The following is a 16,417-nucleotide window of genomic DNA, read 5'->3' on the forward strand; positions in this document are numbered from 1 at the left end:
AATTTGTTGGTTACAAATTCAACTCACGTTTATAACAGCGAACTGACCATAACATGTTGTGGTATTGTTGGAAAAAAAAAAGATTTAATAAAGCTCAGGCATTTGTTCGTGTTGTTACAAAGATATGACTCGATTACTAAAAACATAAAAGCTATAAAACAGGTAAACAAATGAAGTTTTTTTCTTGTTGAGTTTACATGGGTGGTGAGTCTGTTTTACTAAGATATATATTATATATATGCGGCCAACCCAAAGTATCTTGTAACACCCGTTTCTGTCTATTTTTTCCGTTACTTTCACAATGTTTACTTTAAAAGATTTCAAAAATGAGATATATTATGGAGATATAAGATAATTAATGATTAGTTATATGCTCGCACAATGCGTCGGTATAGTGGTGTTGGTGGTGGCAACGGGTGACGGCGACGGGTGGTGGCGGAGGTGACGGTGGAGGTTGTGGTGGTATTTGTGTGGTTATTAATGTTAAAATAATTGATGTAAAAGGTGGTAGTGTAGTTATTTTAAGGGTTGATGTATGTTGTAAATTAATTTTATTAATACTATTATACACATATTTCAAATGCAAGTATTCAAAATATTGAATAAAAAGAGAGACATTTTAGGATTATTAACTATTTAATTAAAAAAATAAAAAAAAACAAATATAGATAATTATTGATATAGATATAGATAGTGGTTATACAAATATATATAAGAAAAAAAAAAGAAAAGGAATAACTAATATGCTGCAAGAAACATTTAATTTAGGTGTTTTCAAAAGTAAAACAAAGATTACATGTATATTTTCAGAGAAGTTGGAGAAACAAATATATAAATTTGTTTTACAAATTTGCTTTGAAAACATCTAAGTTAGGTGTTTCCAGAAACGTATTTGATTATCTCTAAAAGAATATTAATTAAAAAAGAAAAGTTTAACCCTCCCTAGACAGCTATGACAAAACCTTATCACTAGTGAAAACCTTATCACTAGTGAAAAAGAGTACAGCATGAGTAAATTGAGATCTCAAACATCAAACTACACTTTTTGTGGAGTGGGGGTCACAATACCGTCATCATGACTTCCGCTATACTACCCAAAGTGTCATAGAAATGGATAACATTAAGAAATATACCAAAAACTTGTTTATGCACAAACATATCATAGGGCATATACGGAGTAATTGAATTTTTGGGTAAAAAAGTTTACCCGGATGAAACTATAATACTTTCAATTCTTTATTATACTCTAAATGATGAATAAATTATATATTACCAGAATACCAGTTACTATAAATCTAAATCTAAATACCCAACTAAAATAGAATTCAGAATTCTCATAAAATTAGGATATCTGAATGTAAATTCCATTAACATTAGACTAAATCATAACTTACCTATAACTAATTTTAATAATTAAATACTCCCACAAAACTTTATAAAAACAGTGGTACAGGAGAACATTATGATAACTAACTACAATGTTATTTGGATAGAAAAAGAGAACACAATGCCCCCTTTTATGAATGGGATACCAACACAATCACCTCCACCTTGTCCCTCCCTTAATTGTATATAAATAATATTACTCGTAGTATGTATGGGAAAAAGATAATTTGCGTACACTCATCTTAAATCGGACAAAGGACAAATCTCATAAACTTATTTTTCTTTCTTCCCTTCTTTCTTTTCAATTTTTCTTTTAAATTTAAGTGTGTACCCATAAGGCGAGAGGTGAAACCCATTAAGTAGATCACTTCATTACCAGTCATCTCTATGACTTATCATTTAGCTACCTTTTATTAATACTCATAAAGATGAGCCGTATCGTATCAAAGGAAAAGAAAATTTGGAATGAGCTTTTATTTAAAACAGATAAAAAAATGAAAAAAAATAAATAAAGAAAGTATAAAATCATATAAAAAAAAAGAAGAAGAAGAAAGGGGGAAATGAGAGCCTAAAATGTCTTTTGTCCTTTCAAAAGGGGTATCCTCATATTACCAACATAATTTATTAACATAATGTACAACAATAACATTATCCAATTCAATCATAAAAAAAAATATGAAGACGCTAACCAATTCCGTCGTAAAGATAGTATCGAAATGGTAAGATATAAATAGACTGCAATAAAACAATAATTTAATAACATAATTTTAGTTATAACCGAATAAAACCAAAGTTATATATAGGCTAGTGATGATTTCTTATAAAAAGTACAACAATTAAAAACAATTCGAACCACAACGGATTGAAAATGAAAGATCATGCCAACATTTGAGTGGGAAAACAAACACAATCATATACGCTTTCTTAGTGCCCCCCATTGGTTCAATTCTCACACTTAGCACACTAAACACAAACTAACTATGTGAAAACTACACCTCCCATATTTTCTCTCATGAACCTATTTTTCTCACTTGCATTACTCATTCATTTCTCAACTCACTTTTATGGCCAATGCACCACTGATAACCTTCAGCTTGGTGCCCAAACTACTCTAGTCATACCCGGTTTATACATTATTGGCTTTGTTGCACGAGCATTCGTGCTCGAGACTAGCCAACCCGTGCCTAATTTTCGGGGCGGTCTCAGCATTGAAGCCATTGAAGGAAAATATGTTTGTTCATTAGATATTTTTCTTGGGGACTTTAAGGTTTGGAGTTCATCTCATTTGTCCCGATTTTTTACTTCTGAGAAATGTGTACTTGGTCTTAATTGGGATGGTGACTTGCTACTAACGGGCCATGATGATGAGATGGGATGGCGAACCGCGACATATGGACAAGGTATAAAGGTAAATATAGTCTATATGTTTTATGACTTCAGAAATACTCATCTATCTTTAGTTTGATTTCCAATTAAATATTGGTTTGACCAGTAAAATATGACGTGGTCAGTTACCAATTTTCAAGACATTGCTTTACACTATTTTAAGTACAAGTGTTTTATGCAAGTCCGAAACTCATAGAAATGGAATTTACGGTATGATACACGATATGCAACATTTTCAGAATTGAAACCTCATTAACTTAAAAAATTGACAATCGTATACTAGTTCATCTTTTTTTGATAAAAGAATATTTGTACACATTTTTTACATGTATATATCTATAAAATATATGCCTTAATTTAAGTTGTTATAATATACGCATTAACAAGATAACATTAATATGATGTAGATTGTCTTTAGATTTTGTAAATCACTTTCTTAGATTGTAATTTATTTATTTATTTTTCAGAGGTTGCAATTATCAAACACTGGAAATCTTGTTCTTCTTGATGAGTTCAACAGAATCAAATGGCAGAGCTTTCATTTCCCCACAAATGTAATGCTTTGGGGACAAACACTAGATGTTGGAACAAAGCTAACTTCCTTTCCTACAAATTCAAGTTCATTTTACTCATTTGAAATTCATCTCGAAAAACTTGCACTTTACTTAAATTCGGGCAAGTATAAGTACTCGTATTGGGAGTTCAAACCCAAAGAATCGCAAAACATCTCATTTATTCGTTTGGCATCAGACGGGTTACAATTACTTAACGATGATAGTCACAAGATCGCTCAAATCCCTTCAAAGAGACTCCAACTTTTGAGAGTTATAGCGATAGATAACACAACGGGGCAACTAGGATTTTACTACTTTGATAGGACAACAAAAAAATTTGAAGCCTCTTTCCAAACTCTAAGAAGTAAATGCAATGAACCTAATTTTTGTAAAGTGAGTGAAATTTGTACATTTCATGAAAAATGTTCGGTTTTAGAAATTAACAAGGGATTTTTAGGTAACTTTTGTGGGATATCGTCCGGGGTTGACATGAAAGAGATACGGGGCATGATGAGCGTTTTGAGAGACGACGACAAGAAGATCATTAACGCGACAAAGGAGACTTGTGCGGCCTCGTGTACGGAGGATTGTACTTGTGTTGGTGCATTGTTCACAAATGGGAATAGGAATAGGGAGTGTTATTTGTATGGGGAGATTAGAGGTGTGAAGGAGGTTAATTTTAGTGAAGAAATAAGTTTTTTTGTTAAGGTTTTGAAGAGTGGGAAGACAGGGAATGGATTGAAGAAATGGCAATTGATTTTAATTGTTGTGGGTGATGGAATTGTTCTTTTTGTATGTTTGGGTGGAATTGGATTTTATATGTTATGGAGAAAGAAAAAAGAAGCAAATAATAACTAAGTTTTGAAGTGTGATTTTTTTGTTGGGACATCATTGTACATTGTAGTTCAATTTTGTTTTACAAGTTGTTTATAAATTTAAATCATCCTATTTAATTTTGTCATCCTCACGTAGTCACGTTGATCATCACCTAATTGTTTTTCTTTTAAAATAGATCACGTTTAATTCCCGTGTTAAATTCTTTTGGTATATTATTATTTCATGTGATAATGATATTGTTGTGTCATTTTCGTAATCATTTTCTATTTTTCTCTAACAACTTTGTCATGATAACTAACAAACATATGACTCATCCATATATCTGTTTTTTTCTCTTTTCCCCCTTCAATTCGTATTTCTCTTTTGTCTATTGGGTTGCAAAAATGCTCATAGGTATCAACAAATATACACAATCATGATAAGTTTCTTCCTTAGATATCATCATGGCATATTAATTTTGACCATCTAAAATTAAATAAAACTTCTTTTAGAAAACGACCACTTTTATTTCATATGTATTTGCATATTCAGGGGTGTTTTTCTCAAAATTTAGATTTTATCATTTATTTTTAAATTTTTTTTATAGATTTTTAAATTTCTCTTATAGGTTTTTTAACATTAGAAGTTTTTTGTTTTCATGAACTTTTTGATTTTATGTTTTTTGGGATTTTATTCTGGTAATGCCTATGAGCCTAATTAATTTATATGGTGTTTGGTTTTTTAAGCGACTACTCGTAATTTGAATTATTGATAGGATTATTGGAGTATCATTTTATGAGAATCGAATTGAAAATAAAAACCTGATCCATCGACATTTAGACTTTATTTCATCGCCGCACTTGATCGAAGTTATGTGTTGTTAGTTCTCAAAAGCTATACACCCTTTTTCTAATCATATGCTTACTGCTGACTCACTAACGCAATTCTATCACTATCTCTAGTGGTATATATTCAATTCGATAAAATTAGGATGATGTACAAGTGTTATCATAAAATATATCTTAAAAAAGGAAAAAAAAAATTCTACCTAAAAAACTTTTAACTTATATACTATAAAACGCATTGAATGATACAAAGTGACCCATGCTTCTTCGCTGTCCCTTTTGTCTTGATCTCTAAAATAACATATCATCTTTCTTTCTTCTTCATTTCCATATATCATAACTTCAATCGTAAAAAACTGATCATAACGATCACGAAAAATGCATCGATTCGTGACATCGAGTTTAAGGTTACGATCAGCAAGAGAACAACTCTCTCGATGTCACGTTCGTTATTTTTCTCGACTACATGAACATGTTACATCTTTATCAGACAATGAAGAAGAATCCATACATAATGTTCCTACGATACCGCCTTTTGAATACTCTCCACCGCGATATACGGGGCCTAAAGCCGAAGAGATTGCTCGTAAACGTAAAGAGTTCCTTAGCCCTTCTATGTTTTGCTTCTACAAGAAACCCGTGAGTAGTATATTTCTTTTTCAGTTACAAATTAAAATAAATTTTAGTATAATTTTATTTGACTGTTTCATATTGTTCCTTTGATGATCGATATTTAAATTTGACTATTGAGTATTGACCTATTGTGATAGAAGATCAATAATACTGATTATTGAGTTAGTACATATGAACGTATAGTATCTATCTAATGTGTTACATAGAGATAGTGTATCCATATGACCATATATTAGTATGGCATTTTATATATTCCAAAGTACCTAACAGCCCCTTATGGTTTGGTGGGGAAAAAAAAAATTCTTATTGTTAAAATTTGTAACATTGATAGTCAATATATTCCCAATTATTATTAAGGAAGGCGATCGACTAACCCCTAACCAATATAGACCGTTTCCAGAGAGACAATGGGTCTTCCAAGTGACCCAACCCGGTTTGTTATGTAACGTTGATAGTCCCTATTAAAGTGAATTTACTATTGCATTTACAAAAGGGATCTTGACACAATCTAATAAAATTAGGTATACTTTTTTTTTCGGAACTCAACATTTTTTTTGTAGCAAAGAAATTTATTTAGTACAATAAAAATTTTGTAAAAGGACTGTATGCCTTTTGGCTAATATTTTGTTGTTGAAAAACAGTTGAATATTGTCCATGGAAAGATGCAATATCTGTTTGATGAAAATGGGCGAAGATACCTTGACGGATTTGGAGGAATTGCTACAGTGAATTGTGGGCATTGTCACCCCGATGTGGTCCGAGCCATCATAAACCAAACCACCAACATACAACACTCGACCATTCTGTATCTTAACCATGCCATTGCTGATTTCGCCGAAGCCCTTGCCTCCAAGATGCCCGGCGATCTTAAGGTTCTGCTTCATACTTGTTTGGCCCATTTTATTGTTTCTAACTTTTCTACTTGACCCGGAATGACTATTTAAGTACCGCCTTTCAACTGGTTGGATTTTGGCAGGTGGTGTTCTTTACAAATTCGGGTACTGAGGCAAATGAGTTAGCCATGATGATTGCAAGGTTGTACACAGGGTGTCAAGACATTATATCGTTAAGGAATGCATACCATGGGAATGCAGCTGGGACAATGGGCGCGACCGCAATGTGTAACTGGAAATTCAATGTTGTTCAGGTAAGATGTGTTTAAGTTTGTAACACGAAACTTAGTACTTGTATATTGATTTACGATGTGAAACCATATTATCTCATGCATTTGACACCAAGTTTATTGATGTATAGTTTTGGGATGATTTCTTGACTTGACTGCTTAACATAAATGGGCAGTAGAAAGTAAAAACCATATGATTTTTACTTTAGACTAAGATACTATGATAAAACAGTTGTATACATCATATTTCTTATAATGTGCTCAATTAGAGTGGAGTGCACCACGCACAAAATCCGGACCCTTATAGAGGAGCATTCGGGTTGGATGGAGAAAAGTATGCCAAAGATGTTGAAGATTTGATTCGGTTTGGAACCTCGGGTCAAGTTGCTGGTTTTATTTTTGAAGCCATTCAGGTCATAAGATTTTCGTTTACATATCTTTTTATTTCTTTTGGTTTGTTTAACAATATAGGTGATATAGAAAATGTTTTTCATTCATTGTAGGGGGTGGGAGGAATCGTTGAACTGGCGCCGAATTACATGACTAGTGTTCATAGTACCGTTAAGAAGGCAGGAGGGCTTGTAATTGCCGACGAGGTTCAATGTGGATTTGCGCGAACTGGAAGCAACTTTTGGGGATTTCAGAACCATGACATAGTACCCGACATAGTCACAATGGCAAAGGTATTTTGCCCACTTGGAAAGTGGGTGGATCGGATATGTTGGGAATAGGCCCAGAAAGGATAGTTTGTTAGGGTTGGTCATATACAAATTATTGTAAATACATGAAATGGGCCCACGTTCAGCCCATATAACTCATTTCCTTTTTTTTTTTTTGAACAGCAAATTATTACACTATATTTAGTCTACTCCTAAATTATCCCAAATGCTCCTATGCCAAGATTTGAACCTTATAGTTTTCTCCCCAGGCATATGCCTCTACCAAGTGGGCTAGTCCCACATTTGCTAACTCAATTCCTTTTAGCCAACTTTTCCATTTAACAAATTGCCAGTTGGGCCAGTTTTACCCCTTCAATAAGCATAACCTTTTATTCTTACTCATATAGGGCATCGGAAATGGGATTCCCCTTGGTGCAGTAGTGACAACCCCAGAGATTGCAAAGGTTTTAACTCGTAGAAATTACTTCAATACATTTGGAGGAAACCCCGTGAGTACTGCTGCAGGTCATGCGGTTCTTAAAGTTATCGAGAAAGAAAAACTTCAAGAAAACGCACATATTGTTGGATCATATTTGAAAGAACGTCTCAATTCCCTTAAAGATAAACACGCAAGTAAGTTTGTTTTTCTTTTCTTTTTGGATGCTTTACCATTCAATTTAAGTTTTAATTCGTGCAATTGATGGTCTTTGAAAGTTATTGGAGATGTGCGAGGAAGAGGCTTGTTACTCGGAGTAGAACTTGTCACTGATCGCGGGCTAAAAACACCAGCAATTGCAGAAGTATTAGAAGTTATGGATAGCATGAAAGGTACAAATAATATTTTACTAGACATGTAGTTCTGTATAAAGAAACCTTATGGATCAAAATAAAAAATGTTACTCGTACAAATTAAATGACATACAGCACAAACACTTGCAACTTAAGGCCAAAAAAGAATAATTAATCCATTATTGGTTAATATAAAAAAATCTAAATCACTTAACACAATGGTTAAAAAAACACGGGCGAAAATTGAATCCCTAGCCTATGTTCCTATTTCTATGTTGTTTGTTGCTCATCAATAAACTATCATGATGAAAGTGAAATTTGATATGATTATATTGTTATGTAGATATGGGAGTATTGATAGGCAAAGGTGGGTTTTATGGTAATGTTTTTAGAATTACTCCTCCACTTTGCTTCAACAAACAAGATGCAGGTGTGTAATTTATTTTATTTTATTTAGTAGTAACTGTGATTAATTTAAATCAACTTACTTAAGTTTTGATATCTTTTTTCTCTTTAATTTTTGTAGATTTTCTTGTGGATGTTATGGACTATTCAATGTCTAAGCTTTGAAGACATTATGGACTAATGCATAGCTACGTTGGTTATTTGTTGGTTCTAAGGTGTTAAATTATTTTTATGTAACGAAAATGATGCATATATATAATTGTGTATGAAGAGCCGACATCTCGTCGTCTCTCTAAAAGTCTTTGTTTTACTGGAATAAAGAAGTCATTTCAATATAGTATAACCTTTGTGTATGGGACATTAATCGACGTTTTGTTCTTTTTTTTTCTTCTTTTTATACCAAAAAAAAAACACTAATTAATCACGTAACACAATGGTTAAAAAACATGGGCGAAAATTAAGGCGCCTGGTATCCCGATCATGATTTTGGTAACCTGATCAGATTATTAATGACAGAGAGCCCGCTTTTACTTTACCATATATACCATTATAGACATGGGGGTCCACATTATTTTGGTTGGGATACCAAAAAGTGTGATTGGGATATACCACCTGTAAATTAAATATCTAGCCTCTATTAATCACTAAGTCAACGTTATGTGTATGAGTCATTTCAATCTAGAATCTTTTTTCTAAAAAAAAGACGTTTCTTTCTTTAGTTTAGAGATATTAGTATCGTAAATAAACGTTCTTTTACTTGTATCCCTGAATTTTGTGGTTTGGACGAACGATGCATAAACTGAGATGAAGCAATAATATCCAAATCTTTAGGTGTTTCTTAAAGTTAGTTTTCCCTACTCCTGCTTTTCTATAAAAAAATAAAATAAAATAGTTATACTAGTAATTTTTACAAGTTTGTCATAAAGCATAACAAGTAGAGTTTGCTAGTCAAAATACTCAAAAATATGTCATTATTATAGTGTATGTTATACTAGTGTCAATTTGTAAAACTTCGACGTTTTTTATACAATCCCATACAAATCTTCGACGTTTTTTATACAATCCTAAACAAATCTCGAGGCACAATGCTCCAATAACAACATACATATAAAACCTTGCATTCGCTCAAATTGGATTGGATTTAGTAGCCACCAAAAAAGACCCGTTGAAATTAGCAACAACAATATTGGAGCTTCCAACATTTATAAGTCCCGTCCTTATAGTGACTTCCTCCGGCGTCCGCTGCACGGCACTCGGAGAACGTTATTAGCACGGCGGCGTCTCGTTCGTTTCCTCCATTTCCGGACGCGCTGCTTGAGTGGTTGTGGGGTCCGACTTGAACGTTTGAACCAATAAAAAAAGAAATTCAAAGATTTTTTTTCAAAACAAACGGCTAGTAGCCTTTTTAAAATTTTTTTTTTCTTTTCTATTAATACCACTTTCACACTACCATTTCAAAAAACAACCATCTATTTCTATCACTTCCAAGCCATTTGATCTTTCTCAAACCATTCCATAAACCATTTTTCATAACCATTCCATTCACAATGTCTAGAAGTGTGTGGACTAAAGCAGAAGATCTTTGTTTGTCGAGATGTTGGGTGACGAGGAGACCGGACCCTATTACGGGTTGGTGTGAAATGAGCAATCCCGGCGTCTCCTTTTGGGATGACGTTACTGAAATGTTCAACGCAGAGACCAATGGAGGACCACGAAGCAAGGCTCAACTGCAAGGTCACTGGACGAAGATGCGGGAGGAACGTAAACAGTTTGAGGCAATTTGGACACGGTTGATTGCACAAGGAGGCAACGGAGAGGATGAGCAAAATTATGCAACGGCGCATCAGATATATCGGGAGAAGCATCGGAGGGGATTCAGATATGAGCACTGCTTCACGCAGCTTATCTTTGTTCCTTTTTAGTTGTTCTGGATTATGAAGTAGACTTTTTAGTTTGATTAAGTGTGCTTTAGGTTTTTTTAAGTGTGTTTTGTTTGTTTGAAGTGTGTGTTGTCTTTTACTATTGTAATGTTCTTAAGTATTTTAATAAAATAAGTCTACTTTAATAAAAATAAGTTTATTCATAATTTTGATAACATTACAAACGGAAATAAAGAAAAACATACAACATAACATTAAAACAGCCTACTTATTTTTCTGGGCATAAACTGCTTTGGGTTGGTTAATGAACTCATTCAAGGTGATGACCGCACAAGCAATTTCTTCCACAGTTTCTTGAATCTTGTCAAACTTCCCCTGCAAATAAGTAAAATATTGACACTCAAGCTCAGTGCAATGCCCCATTTGTATATACTTGATTTGTTCTTGACACCATTTATTTTTCGCTTGAAGTTTTAGACCAATTTCAACAAGCTTGTCTTTGCACATTTGGTGGTCGAGGATATCAGCCATGATACTGTCATTCACTTGATCGACAGTCATTTGTGGTTTTTGGTTAGGGGCACTTGATGAAGAAGCCATTGCAGATGTATAAAAGTGTGAGTTTTGCAATGAAATATCTGGTAAGGATACTGTATTTATAGCTGAAGTCACAGACGTTCCTCCGACGTTCAAATTTCAAAATATTTACATTTACAGTCCCTCAAACGGCCAAAAAATATTTACATTTACAGTCCCTTAACGGCTAGCTACATTATCATTCTATAAATAGCTACCCAGAACCTTAACCAGTTTCATCACCATTCCACTTGTGTCTAATCTACAAATTTGTTTCATCTGCTAACTCACTCACCAAATGGCTTCATCATCGTCATCAAATAAGAATGTTTACCGACCTCGTCTCACCGAAGATGAGATGAAAACACGAATCATGCCTGATATCAAAGAAGACACCCTCCTTCAAAATGAACTCTCTGGGGAACTGCTTTACCCACGGAAGAGGAGACACCAATGCGACCAACACGCTCAGGAAATAAAAGCACCAGGCCACAGGGTATCGAAACACGAAGAGACATATTCTTATTTTCTGCAGGATGAGAGCAAAAGGGTGAAGAGGGCGATCGATCATGTTGACCGGCCAATGCACTTGGGAAGAATCATACCACGACAACTGCGGAGAAGGAAAATCAACGTGGGAAGTGAAATGCCCAGGACACGACAAGTGATGGGCCAATGAAACGGCTTACCGTGGATTAGGAAAAATGTCAATCAAAGATGATAACGATGAAGAGTAATCGTATCATTATTATATATTTTATGTTTTTTTCCGAGTATTGTCTTTTTTTTTATTGTATTGTCTTTGATTTTAAGTAATGTAATGTGTGTTTAAGTATTAATAAAATGTGTTTTGTTTTTAATTTTGTGTAAAAAAAATGAAATAATAAATTAGTGAATGAATAGTGAAGAAGTGGGGAAGAAGTGGGTAGTATAAGGAGGGGGTGTTCTTGGAGAGAGAAACCTGATGAATAGTGGAAGAAGTGGGTAAGAAGTAGGAAAAAATTGCATCCTATAAGGAGAGGACTAAGTATTAGAGGAATACTTGTGATGTAGTGGCTTTAGATATGTCGTTAAAACTTATTAATATGGTGCTGGCGTATATAAAGGACAGTGGTGGTGATGGCAGATACGGTTGGATCCGACCGAAAGGAAAAACTGAAGTAATTATCTCTAACTCTATCTTTATTACATTATAAAACATTTGTTCCTTCCATTTTTTCAACTTTACACAAGTGAAAACCCCAAAATACTCCTATCACTTATTCATAATACCCTTAGAATAAATCTCAACCACTCATTTTTTTCTCTCTCTTCAAATATCAACTACTCATTTTTCTCTCTCTTCCATAAATTTCTCTAATTCATTGAAAATCTTTTATCTCAAAAACCGTAAATCGATAAATTATGAAAATTATATGGGTGTTCTTAAAATTTCAAGCTCTTTCATTAGAGATGTCATTCGATATATTTTCGACGAATTTTTAAATCCGATGGTGGAGCCCGTACGACTAAGGCATTTGACTATCACACTCCATGACATGTCACAACCTATGACCTATCACCCTATCATCTTACCACCGCAACGCGTGGGTACTTACTCTCGTTAAAACAATATTGGAAAGGTATATGTATTAAATAAGTAATATAAGAACACAAGTGGCTTTTTGGTTTAGTATAAAAACACTCATTTATCGTTTTGAAGGTCTCTCGTTCAGCTGTTTGCTCAAACATTCAAAGAAAGCGGAATTAAACTTTAAAAGTCCAAACCAGCAAAACCTGTTTGGTTTGTTCGTTAAATGGTGTTACTAGCCATATCATCAAAACAAGTCTAAATGGAAATCCATCGGTTGCCCAACATTAAACAACCGACATTATAGTAGATACAAATCGTAAATATCTAAACATAAATGAACATCTAATGCGAACAGCCACTATGGGTAAACTACAGTCAGCTTCAAGATCATCTACTCATGCCTCACATCTTCTCACATCTACATGCTCACTATGTTGGACCTGAGGGCACAACACATTTTAAAAGAGCAAGTGTTAACTAACAAATTAGCTAAGTAAGATAACACATGGTTTATAAAACGTTTGTCCATTTAAGACATTATATAAAAGTCATAATTACATCGTCAAGGCACATATCACATCAATGCATCACATCATCCATAACATATCACCGCATCAAACATCATCATCATAGGTTGAATCACCTAACTGTGCCTAATCATCTTTTACTTTACATATAACATATAAGCATCATCGTATAGTGTGACATAAGTCACTTACATTAGGCGTGACAAAAGTCACTCATCACATATAGGGTATAAGTTTGTGTGTAGGTGGTCATAAGACCTAACAGGGAACCTCACACCCGACTGGATGGATAAGCTTTTCAGCGGTCCATCAGTGTCGTTAAGGAATGGCAAACCAATCCAGGAGTAGTCCGTATGTTCAAAGACATTGGTGGGTAATCACTCCACCCGGAGATACTCAAACCACGTAATTACGTTGCAATGAGCCACCCAAGCAACCATATACGCACTCACCGGGCAAGGGCAAGTACAGGTTAAGCTTAACACTTTCATATTATATACGAGCTCGATTTTCATCACATATAGTTTAGGTGTCCACATTACCTAAACATCATCACATATCATCTTTTACGTTTGGGCCCTTAAACGTGCACGTGTCATGGCAACTTAATAAGTCTAGTGAACTAGATGAACAAGCCATGTAATTATGCACATTTCACATATCATCAACATATAACACATTTCAATTCATCTCAAGATGTTACATAGCATTTCATAGCATATCATTACGTCGCATACATTGTTACATCACGTACATCATCATATACCATTGCATATCGTATATCATTACAACATTGCATATCATTTATCATCTTAGACCGTACATCATTTCATATCATCTTTCGCATCATATTATATATATCATTTCTTATCATCTATCATCTCATGTCTTATATCGTTGCAAATCATTTATCATCTCATATCATATATCATTTCATAATAACTCAAAACATTACATATCATATCATAACGTCACATATCCTTGGGGTAGCATTTCAGGCTTCAATATGCATATACATAGCCCATATCACCTCCTGTATAATCCCGAATACCCATAAGCAAACAAGATACCATTTGGGAAGTTATTATATGAAAACTATGTTTTTGTTGAACCCTGAGCGTGTCAAAGTAGTGTATCTTACCTCGTAGAAGCACACAACAAATGATAACGTAAGTTACCGAGCTTTGCAAGTATTCCCGACTACCTATAATCATTAAAAGACATAATGAGCTATCAATTACCCACTATTAATAGTCATGACTCAAGCCTAGATACCTATAAATATCACCCATGACAAGACTTGATGCATCGGAGGTTCGTTTAATACTTTAGAGCTTACATAACTCGACGGAACATGGAAATCACTCACTAAATTAACCTTTCTGTAAACTTGAAATCATCCTCAACTTTAAAAAGCATTACCATTAGAAATTAGACTCTCTCACGATTTCGTGGATAGCTTATTTCTCAAAAACGGAGTTACGGTCAAAAGTTATGGTCGTTTAAAAATGTTAACAAAAATCAGTCCCTAACGGGAGTTACGAATATTTGTAACGGGAGTTACGCACCTAACGGGAGTTATGAAAATTTGTAACGGGAGTTACCGTGGAGGTGTTATCGCAATTACCCAGCTAACGGGAGTTACACAACCGTAACGGGAGTTACGACGACCAGTCGTGAAAAACAACCCCAAAACCTAACCAAACACATCTCAAACGACTTTAAAACATCTCCATGTCTTATGAACATCAAATACACTTAAAATAAGATCAAAATCACTCATTGAGAATACCAATTAATCTTTGAATCATTTACCACATAAATCAATCATTGAATCACCCGAGTAACATGAAATCGGTAACCGTTTAATCAATTAACCCAACCCAAACCCCATGGCCTGGATTGAATACTCATCTATGACTCATAAGATCAGATTTTAAGGAGAATATTACCTATATTACCTGTAGATTACAAAAAATATGCAAAAGGCTTGATCAACACACCCGAAAACGTATGAAGTCGCACAAGAATTGATCAAGGAGAGGAGGGACGACCTAGGGCTTGAAGAATGTGTTTTTGGAACTGAATAATGACAGGGATTAGGGTAATTACCCCTAAACCTGCTGTACACACTTTTCTAAACTTACATTCAAGCCCCTTCACTTCACATCTTTACATCTAAGGTTTAAACAACCTAACGGGAATACTTACTAACACTTTAATCACAATTAATCATCTTAAACACATTAACACATGAATCATTAAGGCTTTAAAACCTTACACATAATGCACATTAATCACACATAAACATTAAATCTCTTAGAGACTTAACGGACACGTTGTGTTGACTTAACAACTCAAGTCAACCGTTAATTAAAAGTTCGGGATGTTACAATTATCAAATATAGTTGAAACACCATATTATTGATACCAACTAACTCTTAGTTCACTTTAGTAAACTTCTAACACCAACTAACTCTTAATCAGCTTTAATACTTTAAGTGACCAGTTATCAAATATATTTGATATAATCACAATTCTAACACCAACTCACTATTTGTTTAATTGCCAATAAGCCTATTTCTTAAGCAACGTCTAAATTTTGAATCTTAGTTAGAGGAAGGATAATGAGTACTTTATAATATTATATATAGCTAGTTAACATTTAGTCGGTTGTTAACATCTTATAGCATTTTATATAACTTTGTTATAGGCATGTTTTTGACTATAAGAACAAAACCCCCCATTGAGTCAAGACAAAGTAACTATTAAAGTTGTAAATAAATAGTTTTATAAGTAATTTACAATTAAAAATATCTTAAAATGAAGTTTAACGATTGTGATGTAGTGAAACACCCCAACCATGTATTCTTTTCGAAAGAATAATTTATTTTAATAGTGAAATGATAATGCATGTCTTGACTTTTCCCTTCCTTAAAAGTTTTATTGTAAATGATGATACTGACATTCATGATATTGATATTTTTAAATATGGTTATTTTAGATGAAGATGAAAATTAAGTTAAGTAGGCCGAAAACTTTCATTAGATAGGAAACTTTGGAGATGCTATCCATACATACAATTAAGTAATGATGGAAGTATTAGCCATTAGCCATTGCTTATAGTTACACACTACACAGATTTATGTGATCACATGTGAATGCTAACTATTTGAAAGTCTTTCGATTGGTATTAGGAGTAATTTATCACTTATGAAGTTTGAACATAAATTGCTATAAATGGTAGGTGATTCTCGTATTCGTT

At 33.8% G+C, this 16,417-nt stretch overlaps 2 protein-coding genes across 3 annotated transcripts; both read left to right on the forward strand.

The window, feature by feature from the left end:
- Positions 1-2,360: 2,360 nt before the first annotated feature.
- Positions 2,361-4,212, forward strand: LOC122608490 (PAN domain-containing protein At5g03700). Of its 2 annotated transcripts, none has more exons than XM_043781595.1 (2): positions 2,361-2,794; positions 3,240-4,212. In XM_043781595.1, exons 1-2 carry the CDS (start codon positions 2,399-2,401, stop codon positions 4,182-4,184), a joined length of 1,341 nt encoding a protein of 446 aa, XP_043637530.1. In that variant the 5' UTR covers positions 2,361-2,398; the 3' UTR covers positions 4,185-4,212. The 2 variants fall into 2 exon arrangements, with proteins under 2 accessions (XP_043637530.1, XP_043637531.1); XM_043781596.1 differs by having other exon boundaries at positions 2,361-2,786.
- A 1,071-nt stretch (positions 4,213-5,283) lies between these two features.
- On the forward strand, positions 5,284-8,931 carry LOC122606897 (alanine--glyoxylate aminotransferase 2 homolog 2, mitochondrial-like). The gene is made up of 9 exons (XM_043779784.1): positions 5,284-5,626; positions 6,262-6,492; positions 6,597-6,767; positions 7,013-7,156; positions 7,247-7,426; positions 7,810-8,035; positions 8,117-8,230; positions 8,535-8,621; positions 8,718-8,931. The coding sequence occupies exons 1-9, from the start codon at positions 5,366-5,368 to the stop codon at positions 8,759-8,761; spliced, it is 1,458 nt and encodes a 485-aa protein (XP_043635719.1). The 5' UTR covers positions 5,284-5,365; the 3' UTR covers positions 8,762-8,931.
- The last annotated feature ends 7,486 nt before the right edge of the window (positions 8,932-16,417 follow it).

This window comes from Erigeron canadensis, chromosome 7 (genome assembly GCF_010389155.1).
Source record: "Erigeron canadensis isolate Cc75 chromosome 7, C_canadensis_v1, whole genome shotgun sequence".
NCBI lineage: Eukaryota > Viridiplantae > Streptophyta > Magnoliopsida > Asterales > Asteraceae > Erigeron > Erigeron canadensis.